The sequence below is a fragment of the Brugia malayi genome (assembly GCF_000002995.4).
Source record: "Brugia malayi strain FR3 genome assembly, contig: Bm_v4_Chr2_contig_001, whole genome shotgun sequence".
NCBI lineage: Eukaryota > Metazoa > Nematoda > Chromadorea > Rhabditida > Onchocercidae > Brugia > Brugia malayi.
The window spans coordinates 3,245,847-3,267,027 of record NW_025062476.1 but is presented as its reverse complement, the minus strand read 5'-3'; the positions used below and the strand labels follow the sequence as shown (position 1 = coordinate 3,267,027).

Genomic DNA, 21,181 nt, shown 5'->3' with positions numbered 1-21,181 from the left:
CTCCACTGTATTTCCTGATCACTTTATTTAATATGAGTCAAAGAGCTGAAAAACGTTTATGTAAGACTAACACTTAATTGGGCTAAATTTTTACATGAAAAAAAATGTTGACAGACATACTATGTAAATTTAACTACTCACTCTCTCAAAAATACGATCAAAAATAAGATTTAACAATTAGATAACTTATGCAAAATTTTTTTTGAAACACACAACAGAACTGTTCAGGAAAATCCTAATTAAACTAGCTAACAAGTATGAGAAAATTTAATTCTGTCAGGTAATTTTTAAGCCGATCAAAAATGTTTATTAGTATGGTTTCAGCCAACATCTATACTGCAAAAGGGGACAAAACCTTTTTTACATGGGGAGAACAAAATCAAACAATGGTTTCTGCAAGAACGACTATCTTCAGGTTTTGGTATAACACTGAATAATATATTCAAGGATCATCTATGCACGAAAACTATTAACTATACTGGAAATACAAAGAAGAAAAACAGCGAGGAAACTTTGTGTGCCTTTAACTTATTGAGAAATTTAGATCACTGGAACATGTGCTAATTTGAGAGAGTTTTACTATTGAGACATATCAGTTGGAGAAGTATTTCTATAGAAAACAAAATAGCAAAAAATACTGAGCTGGAATTTAGGTTTCAGAAAATAGTAACGATATTCGAGAATACGATAAGATTGTAAATGAAAATATATTTGGATTATCCCACACAAGTAAATGTACATTTCTGCAAATAAATGAATTCTTTAAAATTTAGATCATATAATGTCATCCAGAGTGATACGATGACATTATATGATCCGTAGCGATTTACCTACTTAATTAACTACTGAAATAATTCGAATTATTTCAGTATTAGGTTTAAACTTATAACTAAAACATTATTTTGTTTGTGTGTCATCGCAAAATTCCAAGCAGAGAAAAGTGCCTAATCGCCTAATCCAATCTATCATCCTATGACCACAAATGTAAGTTAATCCAAGATAATCAGAAAGTACAAAGGAATCAATAACAGACGACAATCCAATAATACAAACACGGTCCTTGGTAATTACCATTGAGACACTATGAACCTTTTTGTTTCAAGACGAAAATCAGGTTATAATTTAGAAAAAAATAAGGACGGGAATGAGAGATCATAGGAAAAGGAAGGTAGGAAAAGGTGGGGACAACTTTTCGAAGGGAATATTTTTAATAAACATGACCTATAACTTTTACTTTACTCTAAGGTTACTTTGAGATAAAGACTATAAGTATTATTTTAAACGTCCCTTCAAATATTATAGAATAATTTAAATCCATTATAAGTATACAATAATTTCCTCTTTTTCCTTTATTTCTCTTTTTTTTTATCTAACTTTAATATCAATACAGCAAACAATTTATTTGTTCGGCTATTTGAGCTTCTTCAGACTAATTCATATTTTATAAATTTCATTGTTATTCTCATTACAGAAATCTTTACACTTTACTGATTACATTTGCTTTCTAGCTTGTTTCTTTTCATTTTATGAAGGTGGCTATAGCTTTCAAATGGATCATTTATAAAATACTTAAAAGTGTTATTAATTCACATCACGAAAACATCAGATATTATTGAAATATCTAAGAATATAATAAGCTGGAATAAAAAAAAAAAAGAAAAAACGTATATTTGATTTGTTCATATATAAGAAAAATGAAAAAGTTCAAACTTGCTGTAGTAGATATGCGCTTTTAAGAATCATAGAAAGCATTTTTTTTAAATAAAATTGAAATTACGTTATTCCAATCATATGATTAATTCATGTTTATTGGATGTTAACTTATTTGTGGATTTGATTATCAATGAACTATCTTCTCTATAAACTCATTCATTACTTCCAAGATGATATTTGATATTACTTGCAAGTGTAGTTTATAGTGCAATTTAATCATAATATGAATATTAATAATTCGTTGAGATGAAAATATAAGTCAGAGCATTGATTCTAAAATTTGAATACATGTAGAAGATGTGAAAATATTACCAAAACATGCTTATAGGTTAAAAAATATTATCATAATTAATGCAATCTGTTCCTATGGATGGTACAGTTTAATTATAATACAAAAATATTATACCTGCAGTTTAATTATAATATGAAAAAAAACATAAGTAAAAGAGAAGGGCAAAAAAATCATGATCAAGGTGCTTTAATTAAATAACAATACTGTTTTAAATTTTTCTTAAGAAAAAAAAAAAACTTTGAATTTATTATTCTTGCTACATTGATGGCATTTTTTGATAAGTTTTTAAATCAGATTTTTTCTTCAACTCCAACTTAAAGAACGAAAAACAAAAATCATTTAATTATTTATTAATGTTACTTCCACTTTATCTTACCTAAATTATTTATAATTCAGGTATAGGAATTGATTATTATTATGATCATCATCATTGCATTATTATTATTATTATTATTATTATTTCATCACTGTCATCATCAATTACATATAGCAATTTTTTTAATTTTAATTACTATGAATCAGAATAAGATTCAAGTGATTAAACGAAGTGTTAAAATTGCAAACTTTTTTCAAAAGAGTTACAACTTCAACTTCATTTAACATTTCGATGACATCAAATTTATCATCGAAAGTGATGCACTTATAGAATTTATCGAAACTCAGATTGTGCTTTCTTTTTAATGAAAACAAATCCGAGTACAATTATCATTGTTAATCTTTGAGACCTAAAATTGCTACTTTTTGCATCACTTTAATGAAATGAAAAATAGAAAAATGATCACCAGCGATAACTGTTATCACATTTATTTTCTTTTTCTTAATGGGAAAGTGTCTTAATTCTGCTTTTCTTAGCTTTTGAAAAAGTAATGACGAATATCTCTTCAATTTATAACTACAAGAGGTACTAATTTAATAATTTCAAGCTTTCATTACTCATTTTAAAACTTTACGTTTAGTTTTTTTTTTTTTTTTTCGCATAATTTATTAATCAAAAATTAATTTAATTTATTTTTTTTTCTCGTAATTTACTGAGCCGAAGTAAGTAATAAATTTGAAATTATGATTATTAATAAAATTAGAAAAGCAAAAATAGCTTTCTTAATAAAGCTGTGTTGCTAACCATATCCAAACTTTGAAATGCTTTTAAATATGGCAAATATGAGATGTGCATTAAAAATATATCCAAGTTGAATTAAAAACAAAGTAATTTAACTGATTGATAATCAATTCAATCACGAAATTATTTGATATAATCAGAAGAAAATTAAATATTTACACATTCTATATTAATGGAATATTGGAACATTTCTTGAATTTAATAAGCAAAATAATTTTGTTATTTTTGACAAATTTTTTTATTACTTTCAAAAAACACCGCACTCATTTTTTAAATTCTCCTAAAGTTTCGAAGACACTAATCAATCCTATTCTTGTTATTATATTTTAAAAGTAAAATTAATTGCTCTGTTCTTCATTATTTTCATTTTCAATTCAGTTATTTGTATTCAAATATTTTACTGCTTTATTATTGTTTTACAATTTAATGGAAGTAAAATTATATTAAAAGTTAAATTACACAAAATTAATTAAAAACAACAAAACTACTGTTTCTTCTAGATTTATATCTAAGATTATTAGCATAACATAACAAATGAAGTAACAAAAACACGAATCGATTCTTCTGCATTTCTTAATGACAAAACATTCTAATTTTATGCTTATTGATTAATTAATTATTGCTGTTAATTAATGTCATCCTCTGTCACATCCTGCATAATCTTCGATAATATCATTATATTAACTATAAAGTTGAATTTATCGTTTAATTAGAGTGGGTTGGACAAGAATAATAATAATAAAGAAATAATATAAATAAAAGTGTATTCATCGGTTTTTTGATGAAGAAAACAACATTTCACATTTAACGAATTACACACCTTTGTCCTTTCATCATAAGTCATTTGACAGAGAATTTTTCTCTTCTTTTTCCCCTCCTTTTCCTCTTCTCTCTTAATTGACTACGGTAAGCAGTTAGTCTTTTATTTTTAATGATTTTTTGATACTATTAGATAATTAATCATTATAAAATGTAACTTTGAAATGTAACTGATAATGATTTAATTGAAATCAGATTTACTTGAAAAATTTTAGAATAACAAAATTATTTTTTGTTACATATTATACTATATATTTTATTTTCAAAAATATCTTGTAAAAAAAATATTTTAGAAACAAGGATTCATTCTCTGGATAAATAATTGCAGTTTTTTTTTTTTTAATAATTTTAAGTTTATATTGAACAACTTAAATTCTTGTTTTTATTCATTCGAATAATTTTCTTTTCTGAATAGAATTAATTTTGATATTTATTAAGCGATATTTATAGCAATTTAGAAAATAAATAATTAAAAAAAAAATAAAACACAACTGTGATTCACTGATAAAATTATTCGATTTATTGCTGAATTTCAAAATCTTTCTTTTAGTTTTTATTTAATCTTCAAATAAGTTTGAAATTATGGTTATTAATAGACTCAAAGAAGTGAAGTTTGAAAAAAAAAAAAAAAATTATAGCTTTCTTGATATCATTATATGGCTAGTTTTACTCATATCTTAACTTTGAAATAAAATGTTCATGAAAACATATCCAAAATGAATTAAAAATAAGGTAATTTAATTGGTTGATAATCAAATCAACCACAAAATTGCTCGCTCAATAGAATGAGAAAGAAATGGAGTACTTATAAATTATATATATTTATGGAGTATTGGAACATTTCTTGGAAAAAAATTTGATAAACAAAATGATTGATAGCTTTCTTGATATCATTATATGACTATCTTTACTCATATGTTAACTTTCAAATAAATACAGTTTATATCAAAATAATATTCAGCCATTTTATTGTTTATTTTCATCTTTTCAAGTTGTTTGCAAAAATCTTTTGCAAAAAAATTTTTGCACACAAAGATATCAAACAAAAGTGTAATTAGAAGAAAAAAAAAATAATCTAAAATTGAAAATTTGAAAATTCTTCGCATAATTTATTTGATATGTATATCTGTTGATTGACAATAATATTAATTCGGCTAAATAAATTCAATAAGTAACATTTTTCAGGAAAAAAAAAAAAAGATGAACAATTTAACAGTGGTAGCAGTATTTATGGTACCATTGCTAATTCTAGGCATGTTTGGTAATTTGAATTTGGTTTATGCTACTTGGAAATTTAAAGAATTACGGAATCGGAATAGTATACTATTAGCAATTATTGCATTTCTCGACTTTGTAATTTTTTTTTCTCGAGAATTTATTTTTTAAAATATTATAAACTGATTTTCAGAATGGACACAGTAGAAAGATAAATATATGATTCTATAATATTTCAATGAAGCACATAAATAATTTATATTTATAAGCACATCTAAATACTGTAGAATTATATCATAGATGAGATGATTGACTATTTCAAGTGATTTGTCTTATCATGAATTAGACCTTATCAAAGCATTTATCATCATTGCATAAATGATAATTTCATCCTTATCTAATCAAAATGTTTTTTGTTTTTTGTAGATAAGCGAAATACACGAATGGAAGAAAGCAATTGAAATATTTCTTAATAAAGCAATCATGAAACGAATCACTTGTTATCACTCACTCTTCTTATATTGCTACTCTTTCAATATGTCATCTGTTGCAATATTATTTCTTGCAATCGATCGTTTTATTGCGGTACGATCACCTCTAAAGTAAGTATTTTTGATAAAAAATTACATCTAAAGTAAGTATTTTTGATAAAAAATTACATCTAAAGTAAGTATTTTTGATAAAAAATTACATCTAAAGTAAGTATTTTTGATAAAAAATTACATCTAAAGTAAGTATTTTTGATAAAAAATTACATCTAAAGTAAATATTCATGATAAAAGAATTACACCTAAAGTAGGTAATCTTGATAAAAAAATTACGTTTAAAGTAAGTATTCTTGATAACAAATTACAAAGTATGTTATCATTCTGCTTGATTATATTATTGATTGTCTAACTATTCAGAAAATGTTAACGTAAACTAACAAAAATGTTGACAGTATGAATGAAAAATATCAGAAATATTAATAGTTTTACAGTTTTTTTTTTCTCAAATCTCTGAAAAAAAATTCTTACATTCTTCAATTTTAAAAATTAACTGAAAAAAATATTCAATGACAAATTCAAAACAATTTTGTATTATTTTAGATATCGAACAGCACGAAGTACACCTTTTATTGCCTTAGCTATTGGCACTGGCTTTACTTATTCAACTCTATTTGTTATTGCTGGTTTTCTCTTTGCCAATGATAATGTATGATATTTACAAAAAAAATTTAAAATTTAAAAATAAAAATGAAATGCCAATGATATAAATTTAATTAATTATTTTCAGCTTGTAGAACCATGCGATCAGACAATGGCTTACTCACCAATACTAATGGAAATTTGGAATTATGGCTCTGTTAGCATAGCTATGGCTGTTTTTATCATTAATGTTATCGATTATTACTTATTACGGAATGTTGGAAAGCAACGTGAAATACGTACGCTTCTCGTTCATAAAATTAGAAAGATGAAAAATTATGATAATATTTGTTGAAACAAAGAAATAAAAATGATAAAATGCTATCCTTACTATTCAATTTGCTATTGCTATTGCTTAGATTCTCAATAACTGTAAGATATTTGTGATAACAAGATCAGCTAGCAATATTCTTTTATCTTTAGCTTATCAATTTCTTATTTGATCTTTCTAAACATTCCAACAGTAAGTCACTACTATAGCATAAAACTGTAAATTTATATAAAAGAATAATTTCTTTTCTAATTGATTAGTGAAATGATGAGAAACAACAAATTGAGTAATAATTTTTCAATTTCACCTCTCTCCCTGTCATCTGTCATCTTTCTCAAGTAATCAAATTTAGCTCTTTTAATTTTGTGATAGCTAAATTTCCCAGCGAAACATTAGATACTTTTCTTATTCAATTTTGAGATACTTTATTTGATTGATACTATTGCTCTCAAACAATTGTTGGAAAATATTTCATTTGTCAAAACTGTCATTTGTCAAAGCTGTCACACTTAAGATCATAGATTAATATTTGAATTAATTTACTGTAAGCAAAAATAAATAATTCTAATAAAAGCTAATTTTAGAAATGAGCGCAAATGAGTAAGATTTTTTTTTTTCTTTCATTTATCTCTGTCAAATTTTGTTAAACTTCTTTTTTGATATAAACTTTTTTTTTTGTTCTTTGATGACTCAACGTAAGTTGAAAGTGACTGTTTCCACGTGATTCAAACGTGTATCATCACTTTATCATAAAAGTCAGCAGAAATAGAATGGAAAAAAGTAGTTAATGAAATGATTTTATGCTAAATGTTTGTAAACGATTGACAATAATTAATGATACCATTTTCTTAGCGCAAAAGAAAGGCGCATTTTGCTCTGTTTTACAAAAGAAAGAAAATACGAATAATTGTGGTAGATAATGATTATTCTATGAATATATCTTCATTTCACTTTTATTATTAAAGTGGAAATGTTTGAAAATACATTAATTTTATACACCTTGATTAAAACTGCGTAAGCAAAGTTTAATTACACTTGCATTTTAACGTAAGTAAGTAAACGTAGCACCTATAACAGTAATTATATCCCGTTGGTTGTACTTTTTTGGTACATTTACTACAGAATCTCAATTAAATTAATCATGTTGAGTTCACTGAATTCAAATGCTAGCAGTAAATTTTGACGTTCTCGAAAGTAATCATCAATTGCAGATGAACGTGACTATGCCGCTTATCAGCGTCAAAATCAATTTACAACTTCAATGCTTATAACAATGGTTGCTAATTGTTTGACCTCACTTCTATCAGCTTTTGCTTTGTTTGTCGTCAATTTACTACCTGTTTCAACAGAAACCACTGTAAGTTGTTTTTCTAAATTTGATAATTCTAAACTATTAAGTTAAAAAAAAAAAAAAAATTGGAAAAATTTCGGTTTACTTTTTTTTCAGTTATTATTTTTAACTAAGTTTTAAACTATTTTTTTTCAGTCAGTTTCTAAAAACAAAACATATTAATTTCTTAAAATATTCTCAGGGAGACATATCATCTTATTTATGTCTTTTACTACTCTTTAACTACGGCAACAATTACTACATATTGTTTTGGCGAAGTCATACTTATCGAACAAAATTTCTCGAGCAACTTCATTTGATCCGTTGTGGTGCAACTGTTGGATTTACAGAAAGGATAGCAACAATTACAAAAAAGCATAAATGGTTTCATCGATGATTTCAAAAATTTCTTAAATTTATATATATATCAGTTATTCTTGAAATTTTTATATAGGATATTTTGATAAGAGTTTACATTAAAATGATAATATCGAATATTTGATAAAAGGTATAATTATTAATAATTATTATAAAGAGTTGTTTTAAGACAATTTCTAAAAGTTATCATTTATTGATCGATTTAAATTCATTAAGATATCATTTAAAGTAAGAGTTCTTTCTAGTTATTGCTATCGATGTAAGGGAAATAGTATCATAAACTATCTGCTAGATGCTAGAAATATGAAATAAGCTTTATCATATTTCATTATTATCAATTAATCAGCTATTAATAGGCTTATCATCAAAATTTTAATAAATCATATACGGTTGTGAATTTCTGATTCATCTAGATATCATCATATTTCTAATATTAATGTGCTTTGAACATTTAAATCAATTTTATAGTTTAAAAGATATAAATTTTTGATTCTGAAGCGAAATATGTAAAAAGGAAAATTGAAAATTTATTATTACCGAACTGATGTTCACAATTAATTTTATTCGTCTAATTTATAAAAAAGTTTTTAAATGATTGATCGATTGATTAATTAGATTGATTGGTTTACTGATGTCAAATTTCAAGTCAAATGATAGATGTGACATTCTTCCAATATTAAAATTTTCTAGCAAATTACTTTAAAAGCCTATTTCATTAACTTTCTAATTTAAACAAAACTGATCTAAAGTGTGCTGTCTTAAAATATATTTGTGAATGATATTTGCATAAATTACAATCATACAATCATATCTTTAAAAGTTTTTATTTAAGAGAGCTCATTCTGACTTTTTTTTTTTTTTTTTTACTGATATAATCATTTAAAAAATTCGATTGCATCAAGATTTAGTATTGGATATTATCAATTAACACTGTTACCACTTAATAATACAATTTTTCACAAAATAAAGTTTTGAAGTAATAATTTTTTGTTATCATTTTTATCACTAAAGCAATCAAAAATAAATGAGTTAAATGAATTTGAAAAAATAATTTAATCAAACTTTGATTAATCAATTAACGTCAAACAAACGCTAAAAGATTTCTTAATCAGTTGTGCTTAACAATCCGTGCACGTAATGTTTTTTTTTTGTTTCACGTTATTCCGTGTACGTTATCCTTTTTGTTCTTTCATTTCACGTTATCTACCATACTAAACGTTTGTTTGTGATAAAAGAATTTAAATTTGAAAAAATTGATAAGGATTATTTTTATTGATAATTGATAATGTTTGTTTTTCAATGATCAAAAAAGTATTTATTTTATATTTTATAATGATAGCATTATTTTATGTAATATTTCTGTTTTAATATTTTCAAAATAATAATTCAAAATGCATACCGAATTATATTTTAAGCGTGAAATATTTGCTTCTCTTTCATTTCTTTCTTTTTTTTTTTTTTTTTTTTAAATTTTAGATTATTTCTTAAAGAATTAAAAAGTAAAGTCATCCATAGCATATTATTAATTTTCTACTTTAATTATCATAATATTTTGCTAAAAAAAAATTATTGATAATGTTAAAATTAAAAATCAAAAAATTTCTGTCTGATTTTTAATCTCTCTGAAGAAATTTTCTAAAAATTTAAAAAAAAAAAAAAAAAAAAAAAACACAAAATCATTTAAATGAACTCATTTTTTTTTTCGTTTTGATTTTATGAACAAATAATTTATAATTAAAATATTTTTATTCATTAAAAGCGAAAACAAAATGTTTATTACATATTTTCGATTTTGAATGGATTGTGAATAATGAAATGCTTATTTATCTTAATGAATTACAATCATAGTTTAGTCTAATTAATCATATTGAGAATCTTTCTGAAATATGTAATACACATTTCAAAATAAGATTACAAAGAGAAGTACCTGTCAAAAGATATCATTCCTTGTCTATTTTCATAGCAACATATCATTAATATTATCATTTCTAATAAATTTAATCATTTCATTTATCAACTTGAAGAGTAGTGAACAAATAACAATAATATTTACTATTTTACATCAATAAACTATGTATTATATTGCAGTTTAAAAAAAAAAAAAAGAGGAATACTGAGAGAAATTCACTCTGTAAAAGACAGAGAGAGAGAGAGGAAGGAAGGAAAAGAAATGAAGAGAAGAGAGAAGTATCATTTGATTGTTTATTATTTGTTTTTAACTTAGAAAAGGCTTCGCTTCACCTTCTTAATTATATGGGATGTTTAATTACTCATAAAATTTTAATTAAATATAAAATTTTCATAGTTATTTTTATATTTAATTATTTTTGATTCAACTATTTATCAAAAGTATGGTAGTAATAAGTTAAGATTTATTAGGTAATAAATGAATATTATTAATTTCATACTATATTCCTTGTTATATAGGAAAATGCTGCCAATAATTATATTCAACTTTATTTTAATGTTTTTATTTTTTTATTATTATTATTTTTAATTATTTTTATTTTTATTAAAAAATTTGTTGATAATAATTTATTTATTAATCCGATAAAACTAAAATTTTATAGTCCTATTAAATTTGTATTTTATTTTGGAATTTTATAATTTTGTATTATTACTTATTATGTATTCATTTAAAAAAATATCGAAAATGAAAATCTTTATCATTATAATTAATATACTCAATTTTCTGTTTTTCTAAAGTTTATCTTCCATTTTAAATTTTAGTACAAACCAATATATTATCAAAGGAACGAAGCAAATGTTATTTTTCTCTATAATTTGTAACACACATTCCACAGTATGACAAACAAATAACAGAAAAACATAACATTTATTTATTTTGAATTTGAGAGATTAAAATTATTTCCAACTATCAGTCTCTATGATAACGAATATGTGATCAAAATCAAATCACAACGACAATTCTGTGTCATTTTTTCTGATAACTTTAATTAAAAGAAACTGATGTATAACTCTTTGAATTAAGCCTTCTACAGAGAAATCAATCTTATTTCAATTTAAACCATCAACTTACTTTTTTTTAAAACAGAAAAAAAAAAAAAGAGTTTTCTTATGTTTCAATTGTTTTTATGTATTTATCAGTTACAATCACATATTAATCATTTTTTTTTTCCTTTTTTTTTCTTAACTAGATTTACTGATTTATTAGCAATAATGATTAATAAATCGGAAATTAATAATAAATTATTTAAATGTAATCAAAGTTATGTCACTTATATTGCTGTCATTTTTAGGATTAAATGTTAACTAAATCTGATTTTTATTTGGTAAATGTCAATATTTTATCAATTTGCTTTTATAATTAAATAAATAAAAATGAACTGAAATAATTACATGAAAATGCTGTCAAAATATTTGCAACAATCTATTTGAATTATTATTCCTTATATAGTGATAAAATCTTGAATTTTTAATTCGAATAATTTTAGCATCGCTCTGTAATTTAAGTATTTATTTATTTTATTTATTAAAATTCAACAAAATTTTTGAAGTAATTAATGTAAATTTGAATTTATCGTAATGAGATACCAATAGACGAGAAAGTTTAAATAGAAAAAAAAGGTAATATAACAGATAAAACAATGTAAAATGATAAGAAAAGAGTAGAAGAGATTTAGGAAGAAGTGATTTTATCCAAATTTAATTAAATTTTATGATTAGTAAATTTTTCCTCTTTTTAAAACTTTTTTTTTTTTTTTTTTTATGTTGTTTATTCTTTTTTTAGCAAAGCAAAAAATTGAAGTTCAACAGAAATTGAAAGGCAATCATTCCAATCAAACTTTCTTCTCTCTTTTCACTGCTATCATAACAGAAAACATGCATTAATCATTAAAAAATTGCCATATGAACGCATAGCAAAGAAATTAAATTTTTAAATTTAAACGAAATTTCATACAACGACAAAAAAGCAAAAGCAATAATATTTGAGCATTCATAATTATAAATTCATTTATTGTTATTATTAAAATTTTGATAGTCAATAATTATTTCACCATTATGATAAAATTTATTATATATAAGAGATCGGGAAGAAAATAAAATTTCTGTATGAGCAATGAAATTTAATGACATTTTTTCTGGATAACTGCAAATAAGAGAAGTTAAACATTTTAACGGTAACGTTTTAAATCTATTGGACAGCTGCATTATTAAAGAATATAATGTAGTTTATTTATGAGTTTATTTGAGTGGAAGAAGAATGATTGCTAAAAATGATGCTGAAAGGAAATGGAAAAATAAAATTTATTGAAAAATTCAGTGTTATATAACTACGATTAGAATTTCGAGCTCATAACTTTATTAAAATAGATTTTATATTAATAAACATTCATCGATCTCTAAATATAGCGACATTAGATATTAATTGATCATTGATCAAAAACATGATATGATGAAAAAATCGATATAAATTAGAATTTGTAAGTTAATCATTAAGACATTTCAATCGGATAATGAGTATAAATTAATTATCTAATTGTCCATTTGTTGTAAAATGCCGTCGTCGTGGATTTTCTTTTTCCACCGTACTTGCTGCCACTTCTATAGCTCGAGTCTTTTCTAAATCAATTTTTGTGTAATTTACATTGGTTGTTAAGCCAACAGATGCTAAATCGTTACGTGTATTGGATTGATTGGCCCTGAAATTATAATATTACTAATCGATAATGCGGAAGTGCTAAATAGTCATATTGTTTATATGATAAGAAAAGTATGATAATGTATTACTGATTTCTTATTTTACTTATAGATAGATGTTATCGATCAAATAATAATTTATCGATTAGCTTCCAATGTAATCGATTGCTGATCGAAATACAAATTAATACCTGAGAGTTGAGGGTGAACCTTCCTCAGTTATTCCTACCGCTACTAATGCATAATCAAGTTGTGGTGGCGTTGTTTCACGATCACTCACTCCTGAATCCTAAAATTATCAGTTATCAGTTGTGTTGTACGTTATGATAATCTCAAAAATAACAATGCTATAAATACCAAAAATTATTTTTTCTTTCTCATTCAGTTAAAAAATTTCTATAAAACTTCAAATTAAATGTTGTAATAATGTTTTAGACAAACAATTTTTAAATATTAATAAAATGATTTGAAAAAAAAAACAAAGAATTCTTTAGACTTTTCAAAATTCAAAATTACATATATATAAAAATGGCATTTTTTTCATAGAAACAAAGTATAATGATAGCTGCTACGCATATTTCTGAAACACATCAATAAATTCAGGAAAAACAAATATCTTTTTAGCTGAGATGAAAAAGCTTAAAAGTTGGCGATTAATTAGATGATTGCAATGTACAGGTACAGGTGCTGTATCATTCTGAGAGATTCTATTTTGTCGTACAATAATTAGCAATTAAGTGGACAAATAGATAGATGACACAGTATCTGTACAAAATAGAAGATTACCTGTCGAGCATTAACATAAGAATTGAGAGATGGTCTATCATAGGAGCATAGAAAGCCACAAGGTGGATAGCGATGTGACAGTCCAGTGACAGGTGTATTGAATCGTTGTGAGCCAAAGTCTGTCATGCCAAGATTTTGTTCTGTTGAACCACTTAAAAGAAGAAATGAAATGAAAGTTGGATAAAAATTAGTCAAACAAATCTATGAATTGAATATTTCTCCACTATCACTATTCGTATAAAGAAGAAGAAAGAAAAAAAAAAAAACGAAAAATACAAAAAATAAAATTTTTTTTTCTTCATTGAAGGAAAAAGTTTACAAAGTGAAATGGCTGCTGGAAGCAAATTCCCTTAGAACCGGTGATACACATTGTGGTGATGAAGTAGCGGAACGACGTTGTGGAAGAACATTGACATAAGAATGATCACAGGTACTCAATTCGGATGGCTGGCGTTGAAGCACATGCTCACTTCTAAAATTATCTTCGATTGTATTCTTGATAAACTGCAAAGAATGTATCGGATACTCTTACCTAATCTTTTATCAGTAAATAAACTTAAAGTAAAATTTTAAGAATGAGATAGATAATGATGTATATTCATATTACAATTATTGTTCAATGATTTTATAGTTTTGATTTTCTAATAATTGCATACTTTTCAACGAATTTAAGTAAAAAAGTAAACAGTAAGTAAGGGCGAATAATCATCGAAGTTTGCTGTTCCTAAAAAAATATACATATATCAAAATATCAAGGATATATATCAGAATAAATCTGAAAAGAAATTTAAGGAAATTTTATGAATTAAAATTTAGAAATATTCATTCTTGAAGTAATTTTGAGTAAGAAACAAAAATAAGTGATAATTTAATTTACACAATGTTTCCCATAAAGGCTGGTCGATTGAAGCATGATCGAGGTGAATGATAAGATGGTGGTGGCAAAGGCCAAACAGCTGTATGTGCTGGTCCAGCAATGCTTCGAGGTCGTTTCGGTATTTGGAAGAGAAGTTGTCGATGATTAAATCGGTTCAGTGGTCGATGATAATTGGTGATACCACATGCTGAGGGTGAACAATCACCAACATTTGCTGTTCCTAAAAAAAAAAAAAAAAAAAAATATATCAAAGTATCAGAGATACATATCAGAGTAAAACTGAAAAAAAATTTAAGGAAATTTTGTGAATTTAAATTTAGAAATATTCATTCTTGAAGTAATTTTGAGAAATTTCATTATTATTGTATTTAAGAAAAATTTTGAAAAATCCATAAATGTTTTAAAATATTTGAAAGTTTCGTTACCTTCACTAGAATATCGTTGTATTGGTTGAATACGTGTACCAGTATAGCTAGAAGGAATATTATGAACACTATGATAGCTTCCCGTAACCGATTGCGCACGAGCTTCACGTATTGCTATACCCATATTTGCATTATCTTGGATGCGAGATTGTACAAGCTAGTAAAATGAACATGGTAATTTCAATTGAAATATAATTCAGAATTAATTCTTAAATATTTGATTTTAATAAATGTACCTGAAAAATTGCTTCTGCTTGATGTGATTGAAACGTATGTAAACCTTCACCGCTACTACATCTGAAATGATAATTTTTAATGCAAATATCCAAATTTCATTTTTTTTTAATTAATACCACATTTTCCGATATATTTGGTGCTTTTTTATCATTTATTGAGCATTGAAACATTCATCTTTTAATATCAAATATAAATGCTACTTTATTTATCAGATATACTTGTATTGAGTGATTTCAATATTATTTGAAATTAAAAATTTCAAATAATATTGTTATTATCTAATAAAAATTTTCAAGTTAACTAAATTCATTAATTTTCATCTTTATTTAAGCTATTGTTAAATTTTTCTTTTATATCTTCTTTCTTTGAGCTAACTAATCGATACTCATAATTGACAATAAAAAGAACTCTTTCCCACTGGTGAATCTCGGAGATAATCATAAACGTGGACTATTAGAAAAGTCAACTATTTATGCAGAATTAAAATTTGTAAATTACAAAATTTGTAAAAAAAAAAGAAGCTCTAATGGAATTTTTGTTCTCTGAATTTATGCATTTTGAGGACAGATTTTGACCATACAAAAAAAAAAAAATCTGTTAGTTCGAAATAGAGTGATTTTAATTTGAATAGAATATCATTTCTATGTTAAACTGCTTCAGATGAGCTTTCGATTTTGAACCATAATTGCCCTTTGAACTTTTACCATTTCCCTAGTTCGTTTTCCTTCTTTCTTTATTATTAAATCGTCAGAGATCAACAGTGAAATGATTTTTGTTGAATAAAATATTAATTATGTAATTTAGACTATAGAGATTAATTTTTTTTTTTTTTAATTCCAGAGGATAAAATCTTTTTGTTAGGAAATTTATGAAAAGCATTGGAAGCAGTTCAGAAATTAAGCAAGAATATAACACAAATTTTCAAGTAATATGCCAGTTTAGATAACCTAGAATACTGTCATTGAAAAAAAAATTTGATTAAATTTGATTTGTTTAAATTTGCTAATTTGATTAAATTTATTTTTACAAAATAACCGAGTAATAGATAAGTACATGAAATTAATTTAATAAAATAAAAGCTTAGATACCTTCGTCCACTTTCAAAAAAGAAAATTCCAGCTGACGTAAAACCATAGCGACGTAAAAAATGTAATGGCCAATTTAACGTTTCGCATCGTGAACGAATAAAAACAATCTCATTTTCGGTCACTTTTAATGTTCCTAAAATAAACAAAAAAAAAAATTTAATGAATTTGTAAGCTAAAGCTAAATAAGAAAAGATAAAAAGCATTTTGGTTCCCATTATTTTTTGATCCGGAAGAAGAAATAATTGACAGGAAATGAAAAATAAGAAGAAAAAAAAAAAAAAAAACTTTTCAAACTTTAAATTTTACGATGCATATAAAATACATCGTGTATGACTCATATGAAGTTCTTTTTTAAAAAAAAAAAAAAAAAAAGTTTCATAAATCATCTAGAGTATATATTAAAAATGAATTGAAAGATTAAATTATTCATTGGAAAAGTTCGTTTTAATTGCTTTAAAAATATTTTTAAGAACAATTTACTACACTGCTGCACAATTAATGAAATTTGATTTATATCTTTTTTGATGTACCATAAAACATTAGTGGCACTTCTTTATTTTTTTTTTTTTCCTATGAATAAACTTTGTCTCTTGAAATAGATTAAAAAAAAAAAAAAAGGAAGAAGAATTTTTCAATTTTTTATCCATCATTATCAATTCTAAATTTTTATTTTTTATCCATCTTTATCAAACCTATGTATTCATTACACACTAGAATATTTTAGTTATCGTTTGATTATAATGAAAATATTTTTGTCATTAGTTAGACAGATATTGAAATGTAAATTTGAAAAGATAGTTTGAGATAATGGCAAAATTTAAAAGTTGAAAAGAGCATAGTGTGAAAGAAAGATATCGAAATTGTTGTAATTGAAGTTGTTTTTCATTTTTGTTTTTTTTTTTTAGAAAAAAAAAAAACATTTTAACGTCATTACCTGGAATAAATTTATTTCTTTTCTTAACGAATACTTGAAAAGCTTCTGGATCATCATTCATAAAAGCTCCTCCAACTCTTGCTTCACCTCCTCGATTTGCTGCATTTTGGAAATTTTTTAAAAATTCTCGTTGACCTGTTTGACTCATACAGTTACCCATTAGCAATGATTTCTAAAAGAAAATATTGGATAAGTTTTTGTTGTATGTAAAAAATTTCACACAAATATTTCAAAAAAAGCAAAAGAAAAAATGAGTAAGCATATTTAAAGTAATGTTTGAAATGTTTCAATTTAAAGACAAAAAAAAAAATTTTGAATGCAGTAATCATTAATTTTTAAATATATCTATCTTTCAACAACATGTAATCATATCATTTAAAGCATAGAAATTTTTTTGAATTAAAAAAAAAATTTTTTTCAAGAATTAAATATTTTATAATATTCATTCAGCATTTATGGAATATTTTCACACTGTAATGTAACCAATTAATTTCAAATGTAAATTGAAAAAATTTTTTGGATAAAAAACAGAGATTTTACAAAGATTAGCCATTTTGTTTTAGTGTAATAAAAGAAGAGCTGTTATCACATCAAAAATATTCAAATCATTTGAATATTACAACATATTCTAAATTCCTAATGTTAGCATCATTTTATATTAAAATTAAAATTTTAGTATCAGACATTTTGAAGTTATCAGCTAACTTATCAATTAATCAATTATTTATTTTTATCCGTTAGATAGTTGCATTATTTATGGTTTTCAAAAAAAAAAAAAGTTAATTATAACAATTTAATTTAATGTAAAAAATAAAAAGAAATATTCGCTTTTTTTCTTTTTTTTTTTTATTTCTAATTTTTACAAATAATTTATAAAAAAAATTCCACTGACCTCAACAATATGTGAAAGTTTGTTTGTTTTTTTTTAACTTCCTGCGTTCAGTTTACGCTATCAATAGAAATGGATGAGAATCACTGAATGCTTCTGATAATGTTAAATTTTGCTAATCATTCATTCTTTAAATCTAACCAATATTTTTTAACCAATCATATCTGAAGTATTTGATCAAATTTTTGCAAAATGTTTAAAAGACAAAAAAAAAAAAAAAACAATTTGAAAAGCGAACATTGTACTATGGTTAGAAAGCGTTAAGCTAAAATCAATCAAAACTATTGCATACAAAAAAAAAAAACAAAAAAAAAAAAAAAAAAAAACATATTTCAAAAAAAAAAATATTTTCATTTAGGTATACTTTTTCTTCTGCTTCAGTTTCATAGTTTCATACTTTCTACACATTAAAGAAGCAAAAGAAAAAATTATTTATATATCAATTATTATAATTCCTTTTTTTATTAGTAACTAATTTAAATGCTAAAATGTTTAAAAATTTAAAAATTCACATGAAATTGTTAGCTAAATTTTCTTCTATTAAATTAATTTTAATTTTAATTCACATGAAACAACAATAATAATGCAATATTATTACTATTATTATGATGCGTACATTTTTATGCTTACATAAATCTCGATTAAATTAATCAAAAAAGATGGTAGGTAGTATGGCCATCGTCGTTGTCGTTATGGCTTCGGAGATATTTGGGATGGAAATTTTGGAGGTTAAAATAGGATGAGAATAAGATGAAGCAACGTTGCTTATCTTTTCTATCTATTACTATCATTATTATCAGTTGTATAACTCATCTATTCATAAACCATATAACATCCGAAATTCACTTCATTGAATTACAAAAAAAAAGAAGAAGAAATTAAATCAATAATTGGTGGGAAATTTTAATCTCGAGAAAAAAGAAAAGAAAAGAATTTCATTAACAATGAGCAATGAATTCTATTATTTAACTGTAGCTAACAAGTAAACAATTAAGTGATAATACAGATAACAGTAAATGATTATTATTATCATCATTATAGTGATCATAATAATAGTAATAGCAGTAGTAGTAGTATTAATAATAGTAATAAAATTGCTGACGAGTGATCGTGATAGCAATAATGATAACGATGATGATGATGATGATTATGGTGATGGTGGCTGATGAAGATGATAATGATGATCGTGATCAGAAATATCGTCATTATTGTCGTTATCATTCATCCAGTTGGTGCGAGCTAAAGTAGCACAGCAGCTGGTTTATCCTCGAAATGTGTTGTAAACTTTTGGCAAGCAAACAGCAACGAAAATCCTCCCATCTTCGCCAATTGCTCAAAGACATAAGCAAGCCGCAAATTTAAACGAACTGAGCGCAAAATGAACCAATTTTATATAGTGTTAGTTTTAAAATTATTAAATTTTAACGCATAAATGAGGAAAATGAGTGATCAGTATACCTTATGCATTCCTATTGCACAAACTAATCAATCATTTAATAATTTAAAATTATCATCATATCATTAATTATATTTGCGATTTGGATTTCGAATCCAATAAGTTATTAATTAGCATTGCTGAACGAATATAGCATATAAATGTTAGAGGAATAGAATGAAATTTAATAGAGTATGATAAAAATAAAAAAGTTTGCAATGTTAAATAATTACAAAATAAACATTTTAAAAATGTGATCGAAATAAATTTTTAAATTGTGATAATGAAAATTTAGAATGAAATGATGAGAAAATGTTTGAAATAAAATTTTAACATTTATTACAATCAATGAAAATTTCAATGTTAATAAATAATTTTATGTTAACAATACAAAAGTTTGATTTTTCGTAGTTTTTTACCTCTCTTCTCTTTTATTCCTTTCCCTCTCTCTCTCTTTCTCCCTCTTCCGATAATTTTAATAACTTGAAGCAATTAACAATATAAAATAAAGGATCTGATAAGATGGAAGTAAACAATTATAAATTACAAGTCAAATCTTTGAATTAGTTACCACTAAATGAATTAATTAAAAACAATTAAATAATTTTCTTAAAAAAAAAAAAAAAAAAAAAAAACCTCTAAGGTATAAAATTCGATAAAAATAAAAAATAAATTTTTTTCATTTGTTTTTCAAAATTTCATTTGTTCACAAAGTTACTTTCCTCTGCTCTAATTGTTCAAAAATTTTTCCATTTCTTGACGACAGTGTTCAGATTGTTATTCTCATTTGTTGCATCTTTTTTTTTTTTTTTGGTCATAATGTAAATGCATGCCGGATCCGGTTTTGTATTAGTTACACGAACAGTATTTACCACTTCTTTCCTGCCTGTTAGGTAAATCGATCAAATCAGGAATATATATATATACCCATGCTTGATCTTTCCTTTCAATGGAGTATTGTCGATAAATGCACTCAGCCATAGTAAATCAGTGGAAATAAAATAGAAACTAATTCATTAAGTATGGCACAAAAATACCCATTATTTACCCATTATCAATTTACCCGGAAAAAAATAAAATGCCATGATGAAATTTGCTTTTGTTTGGAAGTGTCACGAGTGACACACAGATGAATGAACTAACAACTGCACCGATGGGGCAATCAGGAAAACAATCGATAAATACAGAGATGAATAAATGATGGGAATTGTGGGAATTCCCGGGTAGCGGGGGAAGGGGAGGGGTATGATACTGAATGAGGAGAGCTGCAAGATGTGATTTCTGCAAAGTTTGACTTGCCACCAAGTTTGTGCTCCTTTGATTTTCAAGTGTTTGTTTGAAAGTGTGTCATACGGTAGTGTATACGGTGCTAAATAGAACATTCGAGAACATTCGGGAACATTCGGAAAGTGCTGCAACGGGAAGGCTTGCGGTGATGTCATGCGACGACATATTCGCTAGATGTTGGGTGGTTTAACTTGCATTGCTGTGTGTGCTTGTGGGTGACAGAAGGCTGGGAGGACAGT

The 21,181-nt window shown here is 24.8% G+C and overlaps 2 protein-coding genes across 2 annotated transcripts; one reads left to right on the top strand and one right to left on the bottom strand.

The window, feature by feature from the left end:
• Window positions 1-5,141: 5,141 nt before the first annotated feature.
• Bma-srsx-21 (Uncharacterized protein) lies at window positions 5,142-8,016 on the top strand (the record flags this gene model as incomplete). The annotated part of the gene is made up of 5 exons (XM_043078278.1): window positions 5,142-5,294; window positions 5,583-5,758; window positions 6,245-6,350; window positions 6,432-6,582; window positions 7,826-8,016. The coding sequence occupies 5 exons, from the start codon at window positions 5,142-5,144 to the stop codon at window positions 8,014-8,016; spliced, it is 777 nt and encodes a 258-aa protein (XP_042934212.1).
• A 4,795-nt stretch (window positions 8,017-12,811) lies between these two features.
• Bma-rog-1 (Uncharacterized protein) lies at window positions 12,812-17,491 on the bottom strand (the record flags this gene model as incomplete). The annotated part of the gene is made up of 9 exons (XM_043078277.1): window positions 12,812-12,986; window positions 13,176-13,273; window positions 13,771-13,921; window positions 14,090-14,242; window positions 14,648-14,867; window positions 15,073-15,229; window positions 15,309-15,369; window positions 16,398-16,530; window positions 17,332-17,491. 9 exons carry the CDS (start codon window positions 17,489-17,491, stop codon window positions 12,812-12,814), a joined length of 1,308 nt encoding a protein of 435 aa, XP_042934211.1.
• Window positions 17,492-21,181: the final 3,690 nt, after the last annotated feature.